The 18,810-nt window shown below is 49.7% G+C and overlaps 1 protein-coding gene across 11 annotated transcripts in view; it reads left to right on the plus strand.

The window, feature by feature from the left end:
* LOC144156299 (mitogen-activated protein kinase kinase kinase 13-B-like) overlaps positions 1-18,810 on the plus strand; it is an 88,563-nt gene that overhangs the window by 68,429 nt on the left and 1,324 nt on the right. For 5 of the 11 annotated variants that reach the window (XM_077688255.1, XM_077688253.1, XM_077688256.1 and 2 more), the window contains 3 exons: positions 4,762-4,820; positions 4,884-5,010; positions 9,605-12,992. In XM_077688255.1, coding sequence (XP_077544381.1) covers positions 4,762-4,820; positions 4,884-5,010; positions 9,605-9,687 — 269 coding nt within the window. In that variant the 3' untranslated portion in view covers positions 9,688-12,992. Of the gene's footprint in view, positions 1-4,761; positions 4,821-4,883; positions 5,011-9,604; positions 12,994-18,810 lie in introns of those variants that run through there. The other 6 variants (XM_077688254.1, XM_077688262.1, XM_077688263.1 and 3 more) reach the window with 5 other exon arrangements.

The following is an 18,810-nucleotide window of genomic DNA, read 5'->3' on the forward strand; positions in this document are numbered from 1 at the left end:
AGGGTATCAAATTTACGGTCTTGACGAGGAGAATCACGTGGTACCAATAAAAAAATGCTTCGTGGTTCTAATCATGAGATAGTCATTATGAGTCATAGATTGGGTTAAATACAAGGTGAGGCCGCTAAAGCATGTGGGGTGTCAAATTCAAGGTTTCAGTTAGGGGAATCACGTCGGACATTTAAATAATGTGTCCTGGTTACAGCCATGAGAGTCATGGTTAGTTTGACTGGTATGTATTCCATATGATCCTGCTAGGGTGTGTGGGGTATCAAATTAAAGGTCTCGTCGAGGGGGATCACGTGGGAGAAATATAAAAATGGTTTCTGGTTATAGTTATGAGGATATAGCAAAAGATAACTTTCTTTAAGTGCTGGGTCGGGTTTAACCAAAATTCCTTGCCAACCCGTAAGGCAGTTGTGCTATATACATGCGAAGGTTTGTCCAGCGATGTCCATTGCTTCCTAGTAATAAAAAAACCCTTGTAATAAAAATATTGGCATCTAATCGGTGAATCATCGAGGCAGGATGGCATGGGGTAAAAACAAAAGCCATGCCAAGCTCTCGAACTTAAATCACCAGACTCAAAAACTCTCTGCTAATAACTGCCATTCAAACGTTACTTCCTACTTTTCCCCGTTTCCCAACAAACAAGCAAATCCTTCGACACATATGATGTCGTGGAAATTGTGGACGACCATAGGTAACGGGGGCATCAGAGCTTATCAGAAAGGCGAATTTCACATTTGTTTATGAATAAGCCTTGCGGCCGCGTTTCGTGTCCGTAATTTCCTTCCCACAGTGTACCAACGTGCACTCGAATCCAGAATTGGCCAATTACATGTGAGACATTAACTCCTTGCTAGAGTGTAGGAGATAAAGAGGCAACAGAGCCACCAAGACGTAAACAGACATTGCGACAGAAGGAAAACACTTCAGAAAAATAAGCAAGCGCAGTTTGTGTGTGCGCTCGAACTGATTTTTTTACAAAAAGAAATCAGCGCAAGATATAAAAACTAGCACATGATAACAATGTAAAGGAAAAGAATTAACTCGGGCTCTGTTCTTTCAGTCATCTGAAAGAACAGATGACTGATGCAACACACGCACACACACACGCAAACGCACACGCACACGCGTGCATGCTGGAAGTTAACAGCTGGGTACGGTGGCGGTAATTGCTTAGAATGGTAGCGTGGTGCTTTTCCGAGCTGCGAGAGCTCATCCCACCTAGCAAATGCTAATAAAAACTAATGCAAGTGCCTCAGCAAACAACGAGGCACTTCTTTGTTTGTCCCACGTGATTTCCCTCCTCGAGACCCTCAATTTGATACCCCACATTCTTTAGCGCCACACATCTCTGCATTTTCACCCAATCTGAGACGATCTATGACTCCCGTGTTACACGGTTCACCATTTTCGATATTTTTCTTAATTCTTTTTTTATCAATTCTCTACATTTATGCTTTTATAATGATTACAGGTTGAACTTCCGTGATATCTGCATTTTTGTGTATATGCAGGGCGTTACAAGATCATGGCGGGGATAGGGGGAGGGGTGTACTCGGCAAAGAATGCTACGCAATAAAACAGCAAAGGTATATCCATGAACGCCTCGCGCTTCAGAGATTCGCGGGGACAGTTCGCTTTGACACGAGGCGTTTTTTCAGGATGCAGAGCAAGAATGCACGGAACCGTAACCCTAAACAGCTTCGACGTAAATGAACGGAGCAGTGAGCGCACATCCCCTCGCCCAATCTTGCTTGTTTCGACCCAGGGACCTAGCACACCATCAAGTCTGGACCGCCTCTGTCATGAACACGAACACGGAGCCTACATCAAGAGTGTGGCATCCAATACAAAAACTTGCAACCAGCGTTAGTCATCATGGGCAGCAAGTATAGCTGTATTAAATCTTCAACGAAAATTGTTTCTGACCTCACAGGAGCTACGGTGTCATGTCGTGCCGAATGCAAGAGTTTGAGCTCCCGAATTTGCACCCGTAACATTTTTACCACGCGTGAATTTGAAAACACTGAATGCTAATGAAATCAGAGTCCATCTGAGCCCGAGTAAATTCCTAGCACGAGAGAGTTGCGAGGCCATTTGAGTTGTGAATTCATTTTGAGTTCTCAGCTCATTTTGAGTTCTCAGCCCATTTTGAGTTCTGAGTTCATTTTGAGTTTTGAGTCCATTTTGAGTTTTGAGTCCATTTTGAGTTTTGAGTCCATTTTGAGTTTTGAGTCCATTTTGAGTTTTGAGTCCATTTTGAGTTTGAGTACATTTTGAGTTTTGAGTCCATTTTGAGTTTTGAGTCCATTTTGAGTTTTGAGTCCATTTTGAGTTTGAGTACATTTTGAGTCCATTTTGAGTTCTGAGTGCATTTTGAGTTTTGGGTCCATTTTGAGTTTTGGGTCCATTTTGAGTTCTGAGTACATTTAGAGTTTTGAGTCCATTTTGAGATTTGAGTCCATTTTGAGTTTGAGTACATTTTGAGTTTGAGTACACTTTGAGTTTTGAGTCTGAGTGAGTTCTGAGTTTTGCGCTCAATGTGAGTTTGAGTTTGAGTGAGCGCAGATGTGCTGCTCAGCATTGAGTCTGAGTTTGAGTGAGTGGTGATTCGAAAAAAAAAAAAATTGTGACTGAGTTTGAGCGAGCCGCGCCAACTTTGCCGAGGTATGGTCCCGAGTGAAGCACATGTTCCATTCCTTCTTTCTTGTGCTGCACGGATTATCTCGTTTGATAGGGAGAGTGCTTCGCCCCAACGCCACTAGTCTAGAATAGTCTTCTTTTATCTACATTGTTCTCGATGTAATTCGACAGTTCAAGAAACACCCGCACCGAAAGATAAATGCCCGCAGAGCAGGTGCCGCGGCATTTGGTTCGCCAACGCTCGCCTACGCACATCTTCGCCACTTGTGTATTTTTTTATTTGTCAGGGGAGCACGAGTTCGCTCCAATAAAGTTGTCTGTCCTTCGAGACAACTGTGTGACCCTTGGCTTGGTGACAACATGTTCATTCCGCAGTATTGTATTACGTGTGTCTCCAGCCACACTTATTCCTGGTGATTGGCAAGTTCCTGTGGTTTGCGTGGCTTGTATTTCTAGTGGGAATTGTGTGCAGGTCGGCTGACATTGGGTAGTTGCTGTGGATCGCCTTATTTGGTATGATTGAAACTTTCCTTTGAGTCTGTTGGTCGTGAAATAATTGGTGTGAACCTGGGTCAGACAGTTGTGGTGCGTAAAGCAGGCTTCTACAGTCAAACCATAGGTTTGAGATGTGTTCTCAATGGCCATGATTCGAAGTAGTTACTGAGGTTACAATAAAACGTGCTAAAACAAATTTTCTTTCATATAGGACAATTAAAATAATTCTCAGTAATATGAGGCAAGTTTCGAAGAAATGTGAGTGGCGAGAGCAGCAGACGGACCCGTGAGCCCTGCGACTTTCTACCGGTCACCAATTCAACTGCTTTTCAATTCAACTGCGCATCTAGTGTTGCACCAAGGTATTTAATGTCATCGGCTTGTTCCAGTTCGCAGATGCAGGAAACGTATCAGCTGCGGGCCTTGGTTTCAACAGAATAACCATACATTTTGTTTTGGTTCCGATTATTATCAGTTTATTGCCCTTGGACCAATGTGACATGCACACTAATTCGGTGTTCAGTAAAGCTTTTGCCTCAGCTATTTGCTTTCCCTGTAAAAATTATTGCAGGATCGTCAGCATAATATATAGTAGCTTCATCGCATGCTTGCATACGGAGGAAATCATTTAATTAAAGAGAAAATAAAATAGGCCCCAGCACTGACCCTTGAGAAATTCCAAATTTAGTAGGTGCGAGTGATCTGGAAGATGGATAACTCGAAAATAGATCATATGCCGTATTGCTGAACCCATAGATTCACAACGTCTCTATTAATATTGTAGTGTGTTCCACAGTGTCCAATGCCGTTTTAAGATCCAAAATAATTACTAAGGCCATGTCACCATTGCGCAAAAAGGTGTGTATTTTTGGGGTAAATTCTATTACAGGAGTGGACTGACCTATTTGCCGTAAAGCCACACTAGTTACTCATTATTGCATATACGATTCTGGTCTAACTAATTGCATAATTGAATTGAAATTAGTGTTTTAAAGACGGTGTTTATGACGCAATGTGTTGAAATTGAGCAGTAGCTTCTAGAGTCATTGACATTTCCGGCTTTAAATACAGAACAATCTTGGTTTTAACTTGACAGTCAATTTAATTTTAGAGTTAAACTGGGCTGAAAAAGCACCATTATTAGTGATAAAATAGATAACAACCTAGAAACATGCACAAAATAAGCAGTTCTTTTTTTTTTTCTTTTTTTTCGCACTGCCGTTGGTGAGAGTACCAAGTTAGCTTGTAATCATAGATTGAGTGATAGAATACAAAAACAAGTGAAAGTTTGTGAAGAGCGAGCTCTTTAAAAAACCAAGTTATACTTGTAAATGGGTGTTTTTGCAAATGTGGCATGCAGAAACCACACCCAAGGGTACGAACGTTGGCGTTTCAAAGGCCTTTGGGAACGTGAAAGGTTGGCGTTGGGGCTCCTTTGGCTGAAAAAAAACGGTTGTGTGGCAGCTCAAAAGTGGCACTTGAATCGACTGGCCTTCCGAACGCCCGTGTAGCGGGGGTATGGCAACTGACGACGTTTTGCTGCCTGCTGACACTGGGGTGAGCAAACAGTGGGCACGTGCTTCCTTTGGATGACCCTGGGTGGTCCCTGCGCAGGGCTCCTTCTCCAGCTCGGAAGAGGAGGGCGAGCTGCGCTACCCGGCGGCACCGGGCGGGTGAGTGGCCTCCCGCGTGCCCGTGGGCCTGGCCAGAGCCACACACGCTTTGTCCCGTTCCAGGCCCTCCCGGATGCGGTCGGCACTGAGCGGCCACTCCATCTCGACGCTGAGCGATCGCTCGGAGGAGGACGCGAGCCCTCCGCCCGGGCTGCTCTCCAGCCTCCCGGACAAGCCGTCACTCCAGCGGGTACTGCTTCCTGCCTCGATTGTTGCGCTCGCGTGTGCAAGCAGTACACTGGCGGACCAGGGGAATGCTGGTTGCCTTGTGGGGCGCAGCACCTGGCCACGTTGAAGTGTGCTTGCACGCTTCGGGGGTGTTGCTGGGCGGAACGTGCTCGAGTTCCCTTGCGGCCCCGTGCGGCAGCAGCACAAGGGCTTGGCTTGCCTGGCAGACGCCCATTGCACGACTTCCTCGGGACTTGGTTTGGCGCAGCATGTTTGCTAGTAACTTTTTTAGTCGCATTTACTGGATCACTTGCACCCTCGCGTAATCTGCGAACAACGTGTCTCACACCTGACGTAACTCTCCACCCGCTCCTGTCCTGCGCCTCCCGAGTTGCCTCGTATTGTGGCCGTCCAACGAGGACAGAAGCCTCGGGCTGTTGGGATGACGAACCCAACGAGGGAGCCCTGTGCCAGCCGGCTTGCAGAGGCCACGGCAACGATGTGGCTGCGCGCAAGTCGACTGCCCAAAGCACGGGTGTCTTGGGTCGTCGCCAGGCATCGGCGGAGTCCTTGTCGAGCACTGTGTGCAGCCAGGCTGAGTCAGCAGAAGGAGCCTCGTGCACTTTTCCCAGCCTGGGAATTCCCCGGGATAAGCCCAGGAGAAATAAGTGCGGCGAATGAAGCAAACCTTTTTGTTTCTGGAAAAACTGGGAATGTTGCAGGAAGGCCTTTTTATTATTAGGTTTTTTTAACGAATAACACGGGTGACAACGGTCTCTTAAAAATCAAGTCAGTTCAGTAAAAACCCATTCTTGGATTGTCAAAACAATGGTTTCCCTATATGCTTGCGGGAGGTGAAAACAGGAATTTGCTTGATGACAAAAACAAGCACACAATGTGCAGCCCTTCCACACTGCAGCGATGGCTGAGCGGCCACAGTGTTTTCCCTAAAGTGTCGTTTGAACGATGGACGTGGCAGAAGCAGCGAAAGGAATTCCCATTTGCTGCCAGGAAGTGTGGCAGCTGAGGGAGGGGCCAGCAGGCGCGAGGGAGATGGCGCACTCCTGGCCAAGCATTTTGTTGGCGGAACCACAGGTGGTCCGAAAGCTCCTTCCGGTTCTGCTGTGGGAGCTTGATCCTTCGGCTGTCTGAGTGCAGTGGAGTCTCGATGATACGAATCTCGCGGGACCGTCAAAAATATTCATTTCATCCGAAATTCGTAGGAACCAAAGCAGATGATGCCTTTCTGCTTTTCTTTAACCTCCCTGTCGCCGAGCAGTCCTCTGTGGAGCACGTAAAATGTGGCCCTCGTCTCCTCACTTCCAGTGGCCAAGCTCATTGCCCGCCGGGTTTCGCTTGTCGACTGCTGCTCCGGCTCCTTAAATCATCGCGTCGGCAGTTTCCTCAATCGTCCGGACACCGCAAGTGGCGAGATTGTTGTCCACGGTGCCGAAATTGCACGCCACGCTGGTCCCACTCTTCAGTAGCCAGTGGCTCTTCACACTGTGGAGAGGCTGTCGTAGCGGTGCAGTTTAGAGAGAAAAGCCCCGCCTGGTCCGCATTGAATACATCCTGTACTTCGTGCACCAATAGAAGCGCCTGCAGCAGTGTTGGCCCTCCAATCCTTCTTTCCTTCGCTGCACATGGTTTGTATACAAGACCATGCCACTGCTTGAAAGGGTGAACCCACCTGCCAGAGGCCTGAAAGTTTTCCATCCGCCTCTTTCACATGTGGCCCTGGCAGAGGAGGCCAGAAACAGTGTGGCGGCAGGGGCCGGCCGGTCGGCTCAGCGGTGACCCCACCACTGCAGTCTGCTGTCACTGCGGCCGCGTAGTGGAAGCATGCGAGCGGGTGCGGCCCCCACCGAGCAGACGGAATGCAGTGCGTTTTGCGAGTGTGACTGTTGTGCAAAGCACAGCGTGAAGGGAGAGATTTTTCCTTCTGCCGTCATCGTAATCGGGAAGTGCTGTGTATTTCTTTTCGTTTTCTTCGCCCAATATGTTAAGTGTTTGATTTAGGGGTGTGCGAATAGCGAAATTTGATCTCGAGTCGAATTCGAATCAAATAGTGTCGAATAGTGGACAAAAATATCGAATATCGAATACCAAAGCTTTTATTTGGAAGAACAAGTAGGTTGGACACTAACAAACACATGCTCATGTCCTTGAGCTCTAAATAGTAAATACACTAAAAGGAATTAAAGAAATCACAAACTGTCATGTTAAAAGTATTACAAATTCTCCAAATCTCCAAGTAGTGAACATGGTGTTTGCTCTTCAAGTGATTCAAGAGCGGGCTTGTCGTGCTTGCCGGCGTCTTGAGCATGGAGCCGCATTTCTCGCAGATGGCAGAGGACGGACTTGCCTTCTCGAAAAACTTCCAAATTACGTAGATCTTCTTTTTTCACCGTGGCTATTCATGCTGAATGGCACGGCACGCGGACGTTGCACAGGAGGAGAATCACGGGCATGCGACGACCATGGTGACCACGGCGACGACCGTCCGATTGGCTGTGGATAGGTGTCGAGAAAGGGTCTAGGACGGGTGATGATAGTGTGTTACAGCAAGGCCAGAATCACAGAAATTTAACAAGACCATAATTATACGCTATTTTGCGGCTGCACAGTCGTGTGATAAAATTAATTAACCAAAGAAAAATGATATTTTACGGCTGACTATCAGGGGGGAAGAGTCAGTGTCATCGCCATCACAAAATGGCGTCGTCGTAGTAATTTGTTTGTTTTGTCCCGAGTGGGACGCATCATATTTGTTTCCAATGACGTGAAAACGGCAACGCACCTCATTATTACAAAAACCCGTATGTGAGGAACGTTTTCTGCATGCCAAAGACTGGTGTGTCCCTCCTTCTTTCCGTGTATGCCAGTGACGCAAAAAAATCGAGGGAAAAAAATCAATTACATGTCGGCAATGAAGGCTCTGCGGGCGAAAAGGAGGGATATGTCCAAACCTCAAAGACAACTTTCCTGGCCAAAAACGGGTCGCTGGCAATTGTTTGACCAAAACCTTTCGACATTAGGGTCAGTAAGGGCCACACTAATCTAGCCGCAACTTTGGCAGCGTTCGGAATATTCGTCACGTCGAATTATTCGAAAGTCCGAATGCTGGGGATTCGAAAGTCGAATCGAATTATTCGGGCAAGAAATACTCGATTCGAATTCGAAAATCGAATATTCGCACACCCCTAGTTTGATTGTGATGAGGAAACTTTAGCGGATCGTGAGGCTGTCCAGTATTGTTTGTTAGATTTGCGAAATTTTAATTGCATGCACAGCTAAAGTGCTCTCCAGAAGCGCACGACGGGCTTTGTGTGGCAGCTGAGCGCTGCAAAGCCACACCCATGCACCACTGGGATCTTGGCGCATCACACACATCTCGCCCTTTCTCTACGGCCCAAACAGAGGCAAGTCATCCATTGGAACCTCCTCGTCCGCCAAAGTGGGACTTGTCATCTCAAGTGCCGCCACGACCTGCGACCCCACGAATGCATTGCTCGATGCGAAAGCGTGTTGCTTTGTGATGCCACCGAGGTGGCTTTTCTAAAGCTTTTTGTGTCTTTTGAACGCCTAAATTTAGGTACCGATGTAGCAAATTGCAGCCAAACAAACACTGTGGTGCAGCAATGAAACTCCTTCATTTCTAGAGGACCGCTGAGTAGCTCACAGCGAGTGCCAGTGCATAACTGCGCATGATCTTTCAGTGAACAGACAGAACGCGCAGTCATGTCCTCTGGGACTTTGGCCAGCGCTGTGGTGATTCCTGGAGGCGTGCTGGAGCTGTTTCATACACATCACTTTTTACATGCCCCCCAAGAGAAAAAGCCCAGTGGTGTCAAATCTGGCGACCTTGGTGGTCATGAAATAGGCCCACCGCATCTGTTCCACTTTAGCTAAGGAAAGTTCACATCAAGAAGACGCACAGCACCAGAAGACGTATGTGGTGGCGGCGCTCCATCGTGTTGGTACCGCACTGAATGCACAAGGCTCAGTGGAGGTTCCTTTAGAACGCAATCTGTGTAGCACTTGCCTGTGATGTTTCCTTCAAAAAAGTACGGCCAAACGATGTGGTCGCACATCACACCACACCGCACCACAGTTTTGTGGACCACCGCCATTGGTGCCTCTGCTCTCGCAGCTGGCGTGGGGTTCCTACTGACCAGTAGTGCGCGTTGTGCCAGTTGGCTCCTGCATCTGTCAAATTGCGCCTCGTCGGTCCAAACCACATTGTTCAGGACATTTCATCTTGGTCACACTGGATGAGCCTCTGCTGGAAGTCGCTGTTCGCGAGTCCCCGATGTAGAGATAGACGGGTAAAACTGACGTTTCGACAGCATTCGCCAAACTGAAGCGACATTGCCTTGACATGCATCAGCGATTTCTCTTACACCTGCCTGGGGTGTCCAGTTCTATTTGCGCTCAAGTGTGCAATGACCATGGCGACTCTGTCAGTCGTCGAAAAATGGCCGTACGCTGCTGCAGCCTCGTTGTGTGGCGGGAAGGATAAAATGGCCGATGCGCTCTAGAGGCATCTGATGCCGCAGATTTCTAGATCACAAGTTTCTCGGGTTCTTTTGTTTTCTCTTTTATCATTTTCGCAGGGGTCGAGGCCACCGCACGCAACACTTTCTGCCCGAGCCGAAGACGAAGCACGGCTCTGAATGATGTCAGCCGGTGGGCGTAGCTGTGCAGTGCTTTGCAGCTGCAGGGCTCCAGTTGTGCGCTTCCGGAGGACTGAAGTTCAAGTTCTTGTGCATTTTTGTAAATCTAATGATAGTTACCAGTTTGACCGTAATCGTCAACAACTTCCACATTGCATTCGGATGCCTAACTGCAATAATTAAGTTAACAAATTCTAGTTAAAGGGCTACTGAAGTGCTTTTAGAACCGGGCAAAACTCTACTTTTTACAATTATTACATTGGTCAGTTTATGCCTGTAAAGTTTTTTTCGTCATTTTTAGCTTGGGGACAGCGGTATTCGTCGTTAAAGTTGACCCTACGCCCCGCCCACTGCCCCCTGCCGCATCGCCGGTAGGGCGAGAAACTGAGCGGCAGCGACCGGAAGTAGCGTCATATTCGGAAGACTGCCAGCGACGTGCGTCGCCGCTTCGCTGTGTCCCACTTTTGTGGGCGAAGTTCCGAATTAAGCAGGCATGTAATCTGCACTTTATTAATCATCATTGTCTAGAGTTGCTTCCGCGTCGATTTTCAACCGTAATGCTACTGCGTGATTCCCTAAAGCGACTCCTAGATACCAGAGATTTCCTACCCGAGCGCCCGTGGCTACTAGAGTAGTCGCGGGGCCGGCCGTGTCGTCGGGTGCTCTGTGCTTCATACGTGAAGAGACGGGCTCGAACAAATAAGGGAGTACCGCAAGTTTTTGATCCTTTATTATAAGGGGATTAGAAAATTTGTAGGACCGCAGCGCTCTGGGCTTTCCGAACTTCTTGCTCTTTTTCCTGATCAAGGTTGTTGGCTGTGACGACAGCTTGGCTGAGTAGCTAAATTTCAAGAAGAAATCAAGCAAGCTGAAAGCATGAAGCGTTTTCTGCAAGCGGGAGCGCTCCGCACACTCGCCGGTCATGCATGCCTGTACGGAGCACGATACAGCTCGCACCACACATGCCGCGGCAGCGACCGGTATTCGCTGCCGTCCAAAATCAAGGCCGTCGCGAAAAGCAAATGAACGTGCAAGAGGATGATAGTGTGGTGAAAAATTGTGCTAGGCATTGTCATCCAAGGTGATTTCGAAAGAGGTGATCGAATTAGTATCACAATGCGGAGTGCCGATAGGTCGTGGAGGCTTGTCGACGACAGCAAACGAACCTGCCCGAGCATGAGATGCGGCGAGAGGCCGATGGATGGCGTTACCTGCGCGCAAGAATGAGCACAGCACCGATCACTAGAATGACTATCAACACAGCAATAAGGTTCCACATGCGAGAAAGGGGATGATAGTGTGGTGAAAAACTGTGATAAGGATAGTCATTCGCAATTGTAGAGATAGCGGCGACCAACTATCTCCCTTGGTGCTAAACCTAAAGTTCCCAACATCAGCGGCGATCCGTGCAACCTGAGCCGGCTGGAGCTGTTGGGGAAGGCGTTCTAAAGCTCGTCGGGGACCAGCGTGCTGTGCTTGGGTTCCTCTACCTTTTGGGAGGCGACCAACGTTCGGCTCCCCTATTCTAAAACATGCGTATGTGCAGCAATGCCACGTTCCGCTGACTGGCTGAGCAGCGACCCGGCACCAGCACCTCTGCGCGACGCGGCGACAGGCGGCGGCCGCTCTGCCTGTGCACATTGCAGGCCGCTGCACAGAGCTTGTTGCCGCCTGTCCAAATGTAAAAACAAAGTTCCACATTCGAGGATGGAGATGATGGTGGGTTGAAAAATTGTGCTAGGAATTGTGACTAGCGCTGGTAGTGAAAGCGGCGAACCAATATTTGCGCAACTTCCAAGTCGGCCATGAGTCGTCGGGGGAGAACCCCTTTCTAAAGCTCGCTGCGAGCGAACCTGTTGCGTTTATACTTCCCTCAGGCTCCCATTGTGTGAGCCCTCCATTCACCAGAGGACCTTCTGGCCCATATCTGAACGGGAACAGAATGAGATGTTCAGGCCGAGCGGTCACCGCAGCACCGGCACTTCCGAATATGACGTCATCTGCCGCCAGCCAATCGCGAAAGGCAGCCAGGGCTCTCACCGCGCCCGTGGGCAGGGGTCGTTTGTTTTGACGAAAAAAGATGGTTTGGGTGTATTTACACATAAAATAAACATGTTTTTCGAATTCAGCGTCAGGAAATTTTTTTGAAAAGCTCTTCACCAGCCCTTTAAGGGGGGACACTGGTCTTAACACAACTCCTTTTAATCTTTAAGTAAACTCTGGGAAACTTGTCAGTCTTCCTGCTTTTTCCCCACTGATTTCAAATATGCCATTATTTTTTGAGTCAGTCAATAAGCTCCCAAGATAATGAGATAATTAGCCATTTTTGGTCAAACAATAGACAAACAGTGTTGGTCATAAAACTGTAATCTTTATATTATTCAATACTATGTACCCTGGTGAATGCAGTAATCTAATCGGTTTTTTGATGCATCGCTTGGAACTAGTTTTACAGCTCATTAAACTTTGGTGGCACCAGTGGCAAGGAACCATTTTGGGTGCCCATTTCAAACGCCAAGGTAGTAGTTGCTCGTGGTTCAGGCAGAGTGCTCTTCGTCGATTTCTAGCGTGGTGTGGTTATGGGGGTGGCTGGGTTTACATTTAGTCGTCTGATCTGTTGCAGGGAGTTGCGCGACTCGAAAGACAGTCTGGTTTCGGCCTTGAGTGTGAGGCGCGGTGCGTGCTTGAAGTGAAACTTCGGAGTCATTGCGGTGTTATAAAACCCTGTGTTATTGCTGCCTTTGACAGTGAGCTTGCGAGTGGTAGGAATGGGACGATCGACACTGCAGAAGTGGCGGCTCTGGCTACATCGCCGCAGAATGTTCAAGCAGCGTCTGATAGCGGGACGGGCTGTTATTGCATGCTAGTAATAATTTTTCATCTATCTGAAGTGAAATTTAATGCCAAAAGGGAGGTAGCTAAACATACAAACGTTTCTCAAATTACGATCGTAGTGAACGTGCACCTTGGGGATTGAAATGGGAGGGCTGGTAGGGCGTGACGACTGTCACCTCGCTTTGTGCAACTTTTGCGATGGCTCTACACTTGTGCGTAAAGCCGAGTCTGGGTTTACGAAAATAATAATTTTGGCATTCACGTGATAATAAAAATGCCTTACGATTGCTTAGTTTTTCCATTCGATATTTTCTGCAGCACTCTGCGCTGCGCTATCTATGCATAGAGCCTAAGAATTTATAAATGGTTTGTGAAAGGTAGTGCAGTTCGTACCTTGTGGTACTCTGGTAGAAAAAACTTTATTCAGAGGCTGTTTCAGTTTTATGTATGTTCAAAACCGATTAAAAAGTGCACTCCCCCCCTCCCCCCCTCCCCCCCCCCCGATTTGCAAAAATTTCATCTTTTAGACTCTTAAGGTGACATAATAAATGTTGTTCTTCTGCTCCAAATAAAGGTTCTGCGCCAAAATCGATATTTCGCTGCTCCAAAAACTGCTCCCAAATGTTATTCAGCAGTGTCACCCCTGTGAAATTCCGCATTAGGCTTTTGCATGGTAGGTGTATCCTAGTAAAAGTCACTGTTTCTTCAAGCTCGGCATGCATTGCAGCTCTTAAAATATTGCAGTGAGGGCCCCATTTGAAGCAGTGGAAAAGTATTGCAAGCTACCGTGGTTCTCTGGTTACACTCTGCGGGCGAAGTGCTCTGCAGTGTGACCACCGCGTCGTTGAGCTGCTGCTGGCCCTTGGTTCCCGAGTGTGGGCTGTGCATGCCAGCCACAGGGCGGCGCCGAGAAATGCTTCTTTGCAGCCCTGCTCCTTCTGTCTGCTGGAAAATCTAGGCTGCAAGCGTGGCTGTTTAGCTAGCGCATCTTTGCTCCAACAGTGTAAAGAGCTGGAGCAGTGTAGTGCTTGGCTTCAGGCCCTTCTGGAGGAGTCTTGTTTCCCCAATTTCGAGGAAAATTGAGAGCGTCAAAAGCTTCAAGCAGCACAACATTTCATGGTCTTTTGTGAGCGTATTTTAGTTTTTCCTAGACGAGCCGCCCTGGGTAGTCCCGGTGTCTGCCATCCAGCTCTGCAGGGCTGCAGGCATTCGCGGCCCTGCAGCAGCCCGCGCGGGGCCTCCTGCGGGGTCTGCCTCCGTCGCTCTGTGGAAGGAGGGCGCACCGAGGCAAGCTTTGCACTGTGCTCTGCAGTCCTTCGCCGCCTCCTGGGGGGGAAGCCTGGTCAAAGCCAAGCACACTGCAGCAGTGGAAGAAATTGACGACGCTCCCGTCACTGTGAGCACCATGCGTGGTGTCACCAGCGAGGCCGCCTTTCTTGACCTCCCTGCAAACAAGCTCCCGAAAGGAGCCCGCGAACAAAGTGGCGACAGAGTGCCGAGAATGCGCATGCGCCGCGGAAACAAAGAGGCGCCCGCAAAGCCCTCGCCCCTGGCACGGCAGGGTGGCCGCGGGAGAATGCGGGTGGGGCCGTGCACCCCCGGCCCACGCTGCTGCCACGGGGAGGAAGCGGGCGTGTGCGGGAGGCAGCAAAACCTGCTCGGCACTGCATCAACTGCAGTGGTGACCGTGCTGAAGTCCGTGCCAACAGCTGGGAAAAGAGGAGGAAACGGTTGCACTGAAAGTGAAGGCAAACACCCCGAAGCACCGAGGCTTCCAGCTATGGCGCACCAGACCTTGAGAGGGCCTCAGGAAAACGACGGCCGGAGAGGGACCGCCTTGCGGCCTGCACAGTTTCCTCACAGGAGCCCTGCCAAGGCCGCACAGGTCTCAGTCCGCCAACAAAGAAGCCTTCCGAGGAGGACACAGGTGAGCCATCCACTTGTCGGCAAAGCAGAGCTCCTCGAGGCAGCAGCTGGTCTTGGCAGAGCAGTGGCTCTTTGTGATGATGTGCTGCAGTGGGCTGCTAGAGCACTGCTGTGGGGGCCTCAAGAAACCCTCTTGAACATCCTGCTGCAGTACCGAAGAGAGAGGCCATCGGGTGGCGCGGCATATCCGCACAAGATGCTCCATTCCCCGTGATAAGTGACTACAGGAACCTTATTGACCACCATCCTCTCTGGGGCTGCGCGAAATGTGATTTGAGGGGGCAAACAATAGAAGTCTTCGCTGACACGTTGAGCGAGTCCAACACGCTCTAGTCCCACGCTCAAAACACCCTCGTCAAGAAACTCTGTTGGGCTAAACTCTCTGTTAAGCGCTCTCTTAGGCCAGCAAGGAACGTCCTCACAGGTTGAGAACAGCGCACCACGATGGACGGTCTGGGAGAACCTTCGGAGGCTTGCATCCGCAGGATATGTGGATATCGACGGCGGATTATCCTTTCTTGAAAATCGCATACTGCCAGTGCATGCATTCCACAGAGTTCTGGCAAAAGAAAACCCATGCCTTGGTGGAACAAGGAGGGCCCAAATGCTAGAGTAAAGGCAACGCTGCATCTTCCGCAGTTCCCCTGCAGACGATGAATCAAGGCGAGCAGCAAAAGGTGGGAGCTGGCAGAGGTTCGTGGGAAGCGTCAGTTCCTGCACTGGCCAACAGGGTACGGAAACTGCAAGGGCAGCAAACTGGCCCCTGTCTTCTGGTTGCCAATGCCGGTCACACTCGGCAAGATCAGGCACTGGGAGCGTACTTTGAACCAGTATCAAGTGCGCTACTCCACCAAGTTGAAACTAGGGGGAAAAAAACTGCACCAAAAATCGTCTCCAAACGGGATAGTGGTTTCTCTATTGCTGAGCTCAACGCTTCTTTGAACAGTCTTGGTAATATTCGCTATGATGTTATCAAAAACTTGCACCCAGAATGTGAACATCTTCGGCTGTCTGGTTGGGCTAAACTTGAGAAGGGCGTTTATTCCCAGCAGTCCCAACATTTCAGAGCTTCCTTCATCAGGGGTCACTGTCCACAAGCAGCGCTTATAAAAGGTGGCTTCTTTTTCTTTTACTCGTACCTTGCCCTTGCGTGTCGGAGGCGTAAATGGCGGGAAGGTGCTATGGATCCATTCAGCCCTCCCGAGTGCCTTCCATGTTCCAGGACTCGAGGAGTGTTCTTTGTGAGCCCATCACCCGTGCACCGTCCAAGTCCACCGCAGGGTGGCCAGCGTCCTCCCAGTGCTCGGCCAATGTACTGCGCTGAATGTCAGACTTGCGAACGGGGTTTTTGTGCTGCCAGAGACGTTTTGGGAAGCTCCGGGTCTCGCCGACGTGGCTGGCGGGGCATCATGAGCGAGGAGTTTTGTCGGCGGCCCCGTGGGCTCCTTCCTCTGGTGGACGCTCTGTCGATCGGGGCATCGGCCGTCCGGGCGTTGGCACCGGCGTGTGGGCGACGAGCATGCCTTCCTTGCGAACAGTGCGGGCCGAGGTTTCGCTCGTCCCCTTAACACGAGGCAGGGAAGTGCAGGTGGCTCGTCGGGCGGAGGGTGGCATCAAAAGAGTGGAGCTTCTATGGTTGCTTCCCGATCGGTGGAGACGACATTCGACGCACCGTATGAAGTTGGTCGTGGTCTTCAGGTCCGCGATTACGGCTTCTTCTTCCTTTTTTCGGCCTGCTTCTGTTGAGCATACAGCTCTTGCTCTAGGTAAGAGAGCTGACACTGCAGAAGACGTGTGGGAATTTGGGTGGTAAGAATCGAATTGTAGGTACCAGCTGGTATGGTATGTTTCCTGTACACTGAGGTTGAGTCGATCTGGCTGTCTTTTTATCGAAACGTTGAGGAATAGTAAGGTGTTGGCTGTTTCTCTTTTTCTGGTGAACTGGATGGCTGGTTTGATCGAATTTAGCTGCAACAGGAAGTTCTCTGCTGTTGTTTCTTTGATGATACAAAAACAGTCGTCCTCATAGTGTAGGGCTTCTTTTTTGTGGACCTTGGGCTTTTATAAAAAACGAAAACGTGATTGATCCTGCTTTCATAGGAATCGGTAAAACACGAAAAGGAGATGTGCCTTCACAGGATGAGCCGAATGTTTATTCTCCATCGATATGAACTTGCACATCGCTATTTATATTTTGTCGGTATGGCACCGTCAGACTTATCAACATTAGACACTGTATTGCACGCGCCGTAGCACTGCATAAACCCGAATGAAACCACACGCACTCGCAAACCATGCGAACGAAACCGAACGGGTTGCCAGCGAATTGTTTGGTGAACTCGCGCTCCGCTGCAGCAAAAGAGCATGATTTGCGGGGCTGTCTCATGGGTATGCTTGGCGAGCGGCCACCTGCTGGTGCGTCGCTTTCGCAAGTGTGCGACCACTGCGTCCCTGCTCCGTGGAGTGCACGGCAGGCGGTGGCGTAGCGACGAGCTCGGCTGGCGCCAACTGTCGGCGCTCGTTAGCATTGTGATGCACTGCTTCGCTTCACCTCTCTTGGACGGCAGCACCATTGAAATAGAGGCAGTTATAAGAAAGATAAGTGGCGCGTTCATACGGCTGTCTGCGTTTCAGCTCGTAGTGCAATCGGTAAAGTGTCTGGCACCTCCCGTTGCGGCAAGGGAGTGCAGTGAAGCCTCGTTACAAGAGACGCTCGAGGGGCCCAGGAAACGTGTCTCTTGCAACCGAGGTCTCTTGTATGCAATGTTGCTAACATGGTGAGCATGGGAAAACTGACCAAACCATCTTCATTCAAATGTCTTTTATAACCAGGTGTCTCTTGTAACCAAGTGTCTCCTGTAACGAGGTTGTACTGTACCCGGGTCGAATCCTGGCGCAGCCGCGTTTTTCTGGCGGTGTCATTTTTGTGACGGATATGACGTCAGTCAGATCTTGGTGGACCCCGGCATAAAACACTTTCGTGTTAAAAAAGCCACCTCATATAACTGCTGCTTGTTGTCGAATGCAGTCACCCCTGATGGAGTCGAGTAGGCTGCGAAACGTTGGGACCACTTTTAATAGACGCCCTTGGTTGGTGTCTCTGCCTCTTGCTCAAGCAACACAGTTGCATTACTAGCCCTCTATAATAGGGTGTTGAATAGTGGGTATATTCCCCCGAGGCTGAAAGAGGCCATGGTTGTTGCAATCTTGAAGGAAAGAAGAGACCCAGGTGTTGCCTCAAGCTATAGACCTATAGCGCTGACAAGCCGGGTCTGCAAGTTATTCAAAAAGTGCATTAATCGTAGGTCAATGCACGTTTTGGAGGCAAACAGGCTTCTGGATCCTTTCCAGTGTGGCTTCCGGGAACAGAAAGACCCACGTGACGTGTTTGGAGACCCAAAGAAGGCATGCAGTTGCACACACACAGTACTTTGTGCCAGTATTCTTTGACCTGGAAAAGGCGTGTGATACTGCGTGGTGTTTTGGTATACTAAGAGACCTTTGTGCCCTCGGCATTCAAGGAAGTATGCTAAAAACTATCGAAAGCTACCTCTCTATTCGGATATTTGGTGTGAGTGTGCCGCAGGAAACGTGCCGAGCTGCACACGAGCTCCCTGCGTGCTGTACTTGTGCAAAGCGTGTATTTCAAATCCTGCTCTTTTTGTGAGTGGCAGGTCTAGCTTTCCACATGGGCAGACGAGAACGGATTTGAGTTCAACCCTTCCAAGAGTAAAAGGAACCAGAAATCTACGTAGACGTATATCAGCCGTTTGGTGAAACTAAACACGTTTCCCAGATTGATCTCTGACTCGAGGCTCTCGTTCACTCTCCACCTGAAGCGTCTGAAACTCAAGTGCTTGAAGGCTATGAATGTGCTGACGATGGCACTGGCAGGCAGTGTTTGCTACACCTGCGCAAAAGTCTCGTTTTGTCTCGCTTGGATGATGGATGTGCAGTGTACTTGCCGGCCTCTGACACAGCGCTGAACATCAACCCCGGCGCCAGGTGGGCCACGGGGGCGCGTCCTGGGAGGTGGCGCCGCAGCCTGGGCGCCCCTCGGAAGCGGCGCCGCCTTCACACCCACTCTCCCCGGCCGACCCCGGGGCTCCAGAGCTGTCCGTCTCGTCTGTGGGCACTAACAGAACAGCCCCCCCCCCCCCGCGGTATAAGCATCGTATCTTGCAGCAGGTCAGATGTGAAGGTCTAAGCAATCCTTCTCACGCCTCGAAGATAGTTACGAGGTCACTCAGAAGACCAAATCTGTGGTGGCCCGAGGTGCGCTTGGACAGCAGTCTCTGTCACAACAAAAATTTAGGGAAGCTTGCAGTCAGGCACAAGACTTGTATGTGAGCATTGTCGGACACATAGTTAAGTTCCAGTATCAT

Source organism: Haemaphysalis longicornis, unplaced genomic scaffold (genome assembly GCF_048455015.1).
Source record: "Haemaphysalis longicornis isolate Haplotype H1 unplaced genomic scaffold, Haemaphysalis longicornis Haplotype H1 scaffold_1, whole genome shotgun sequence".
In the NCBI taxonomy this organism is placed as follows: domain Eukaryota; kingdom Metazoa; phylum Arthropoda; class Arachnida; order Ixodida; family Ixodidae; genus Haemaphysalis; species Haemaphysalis longicornis.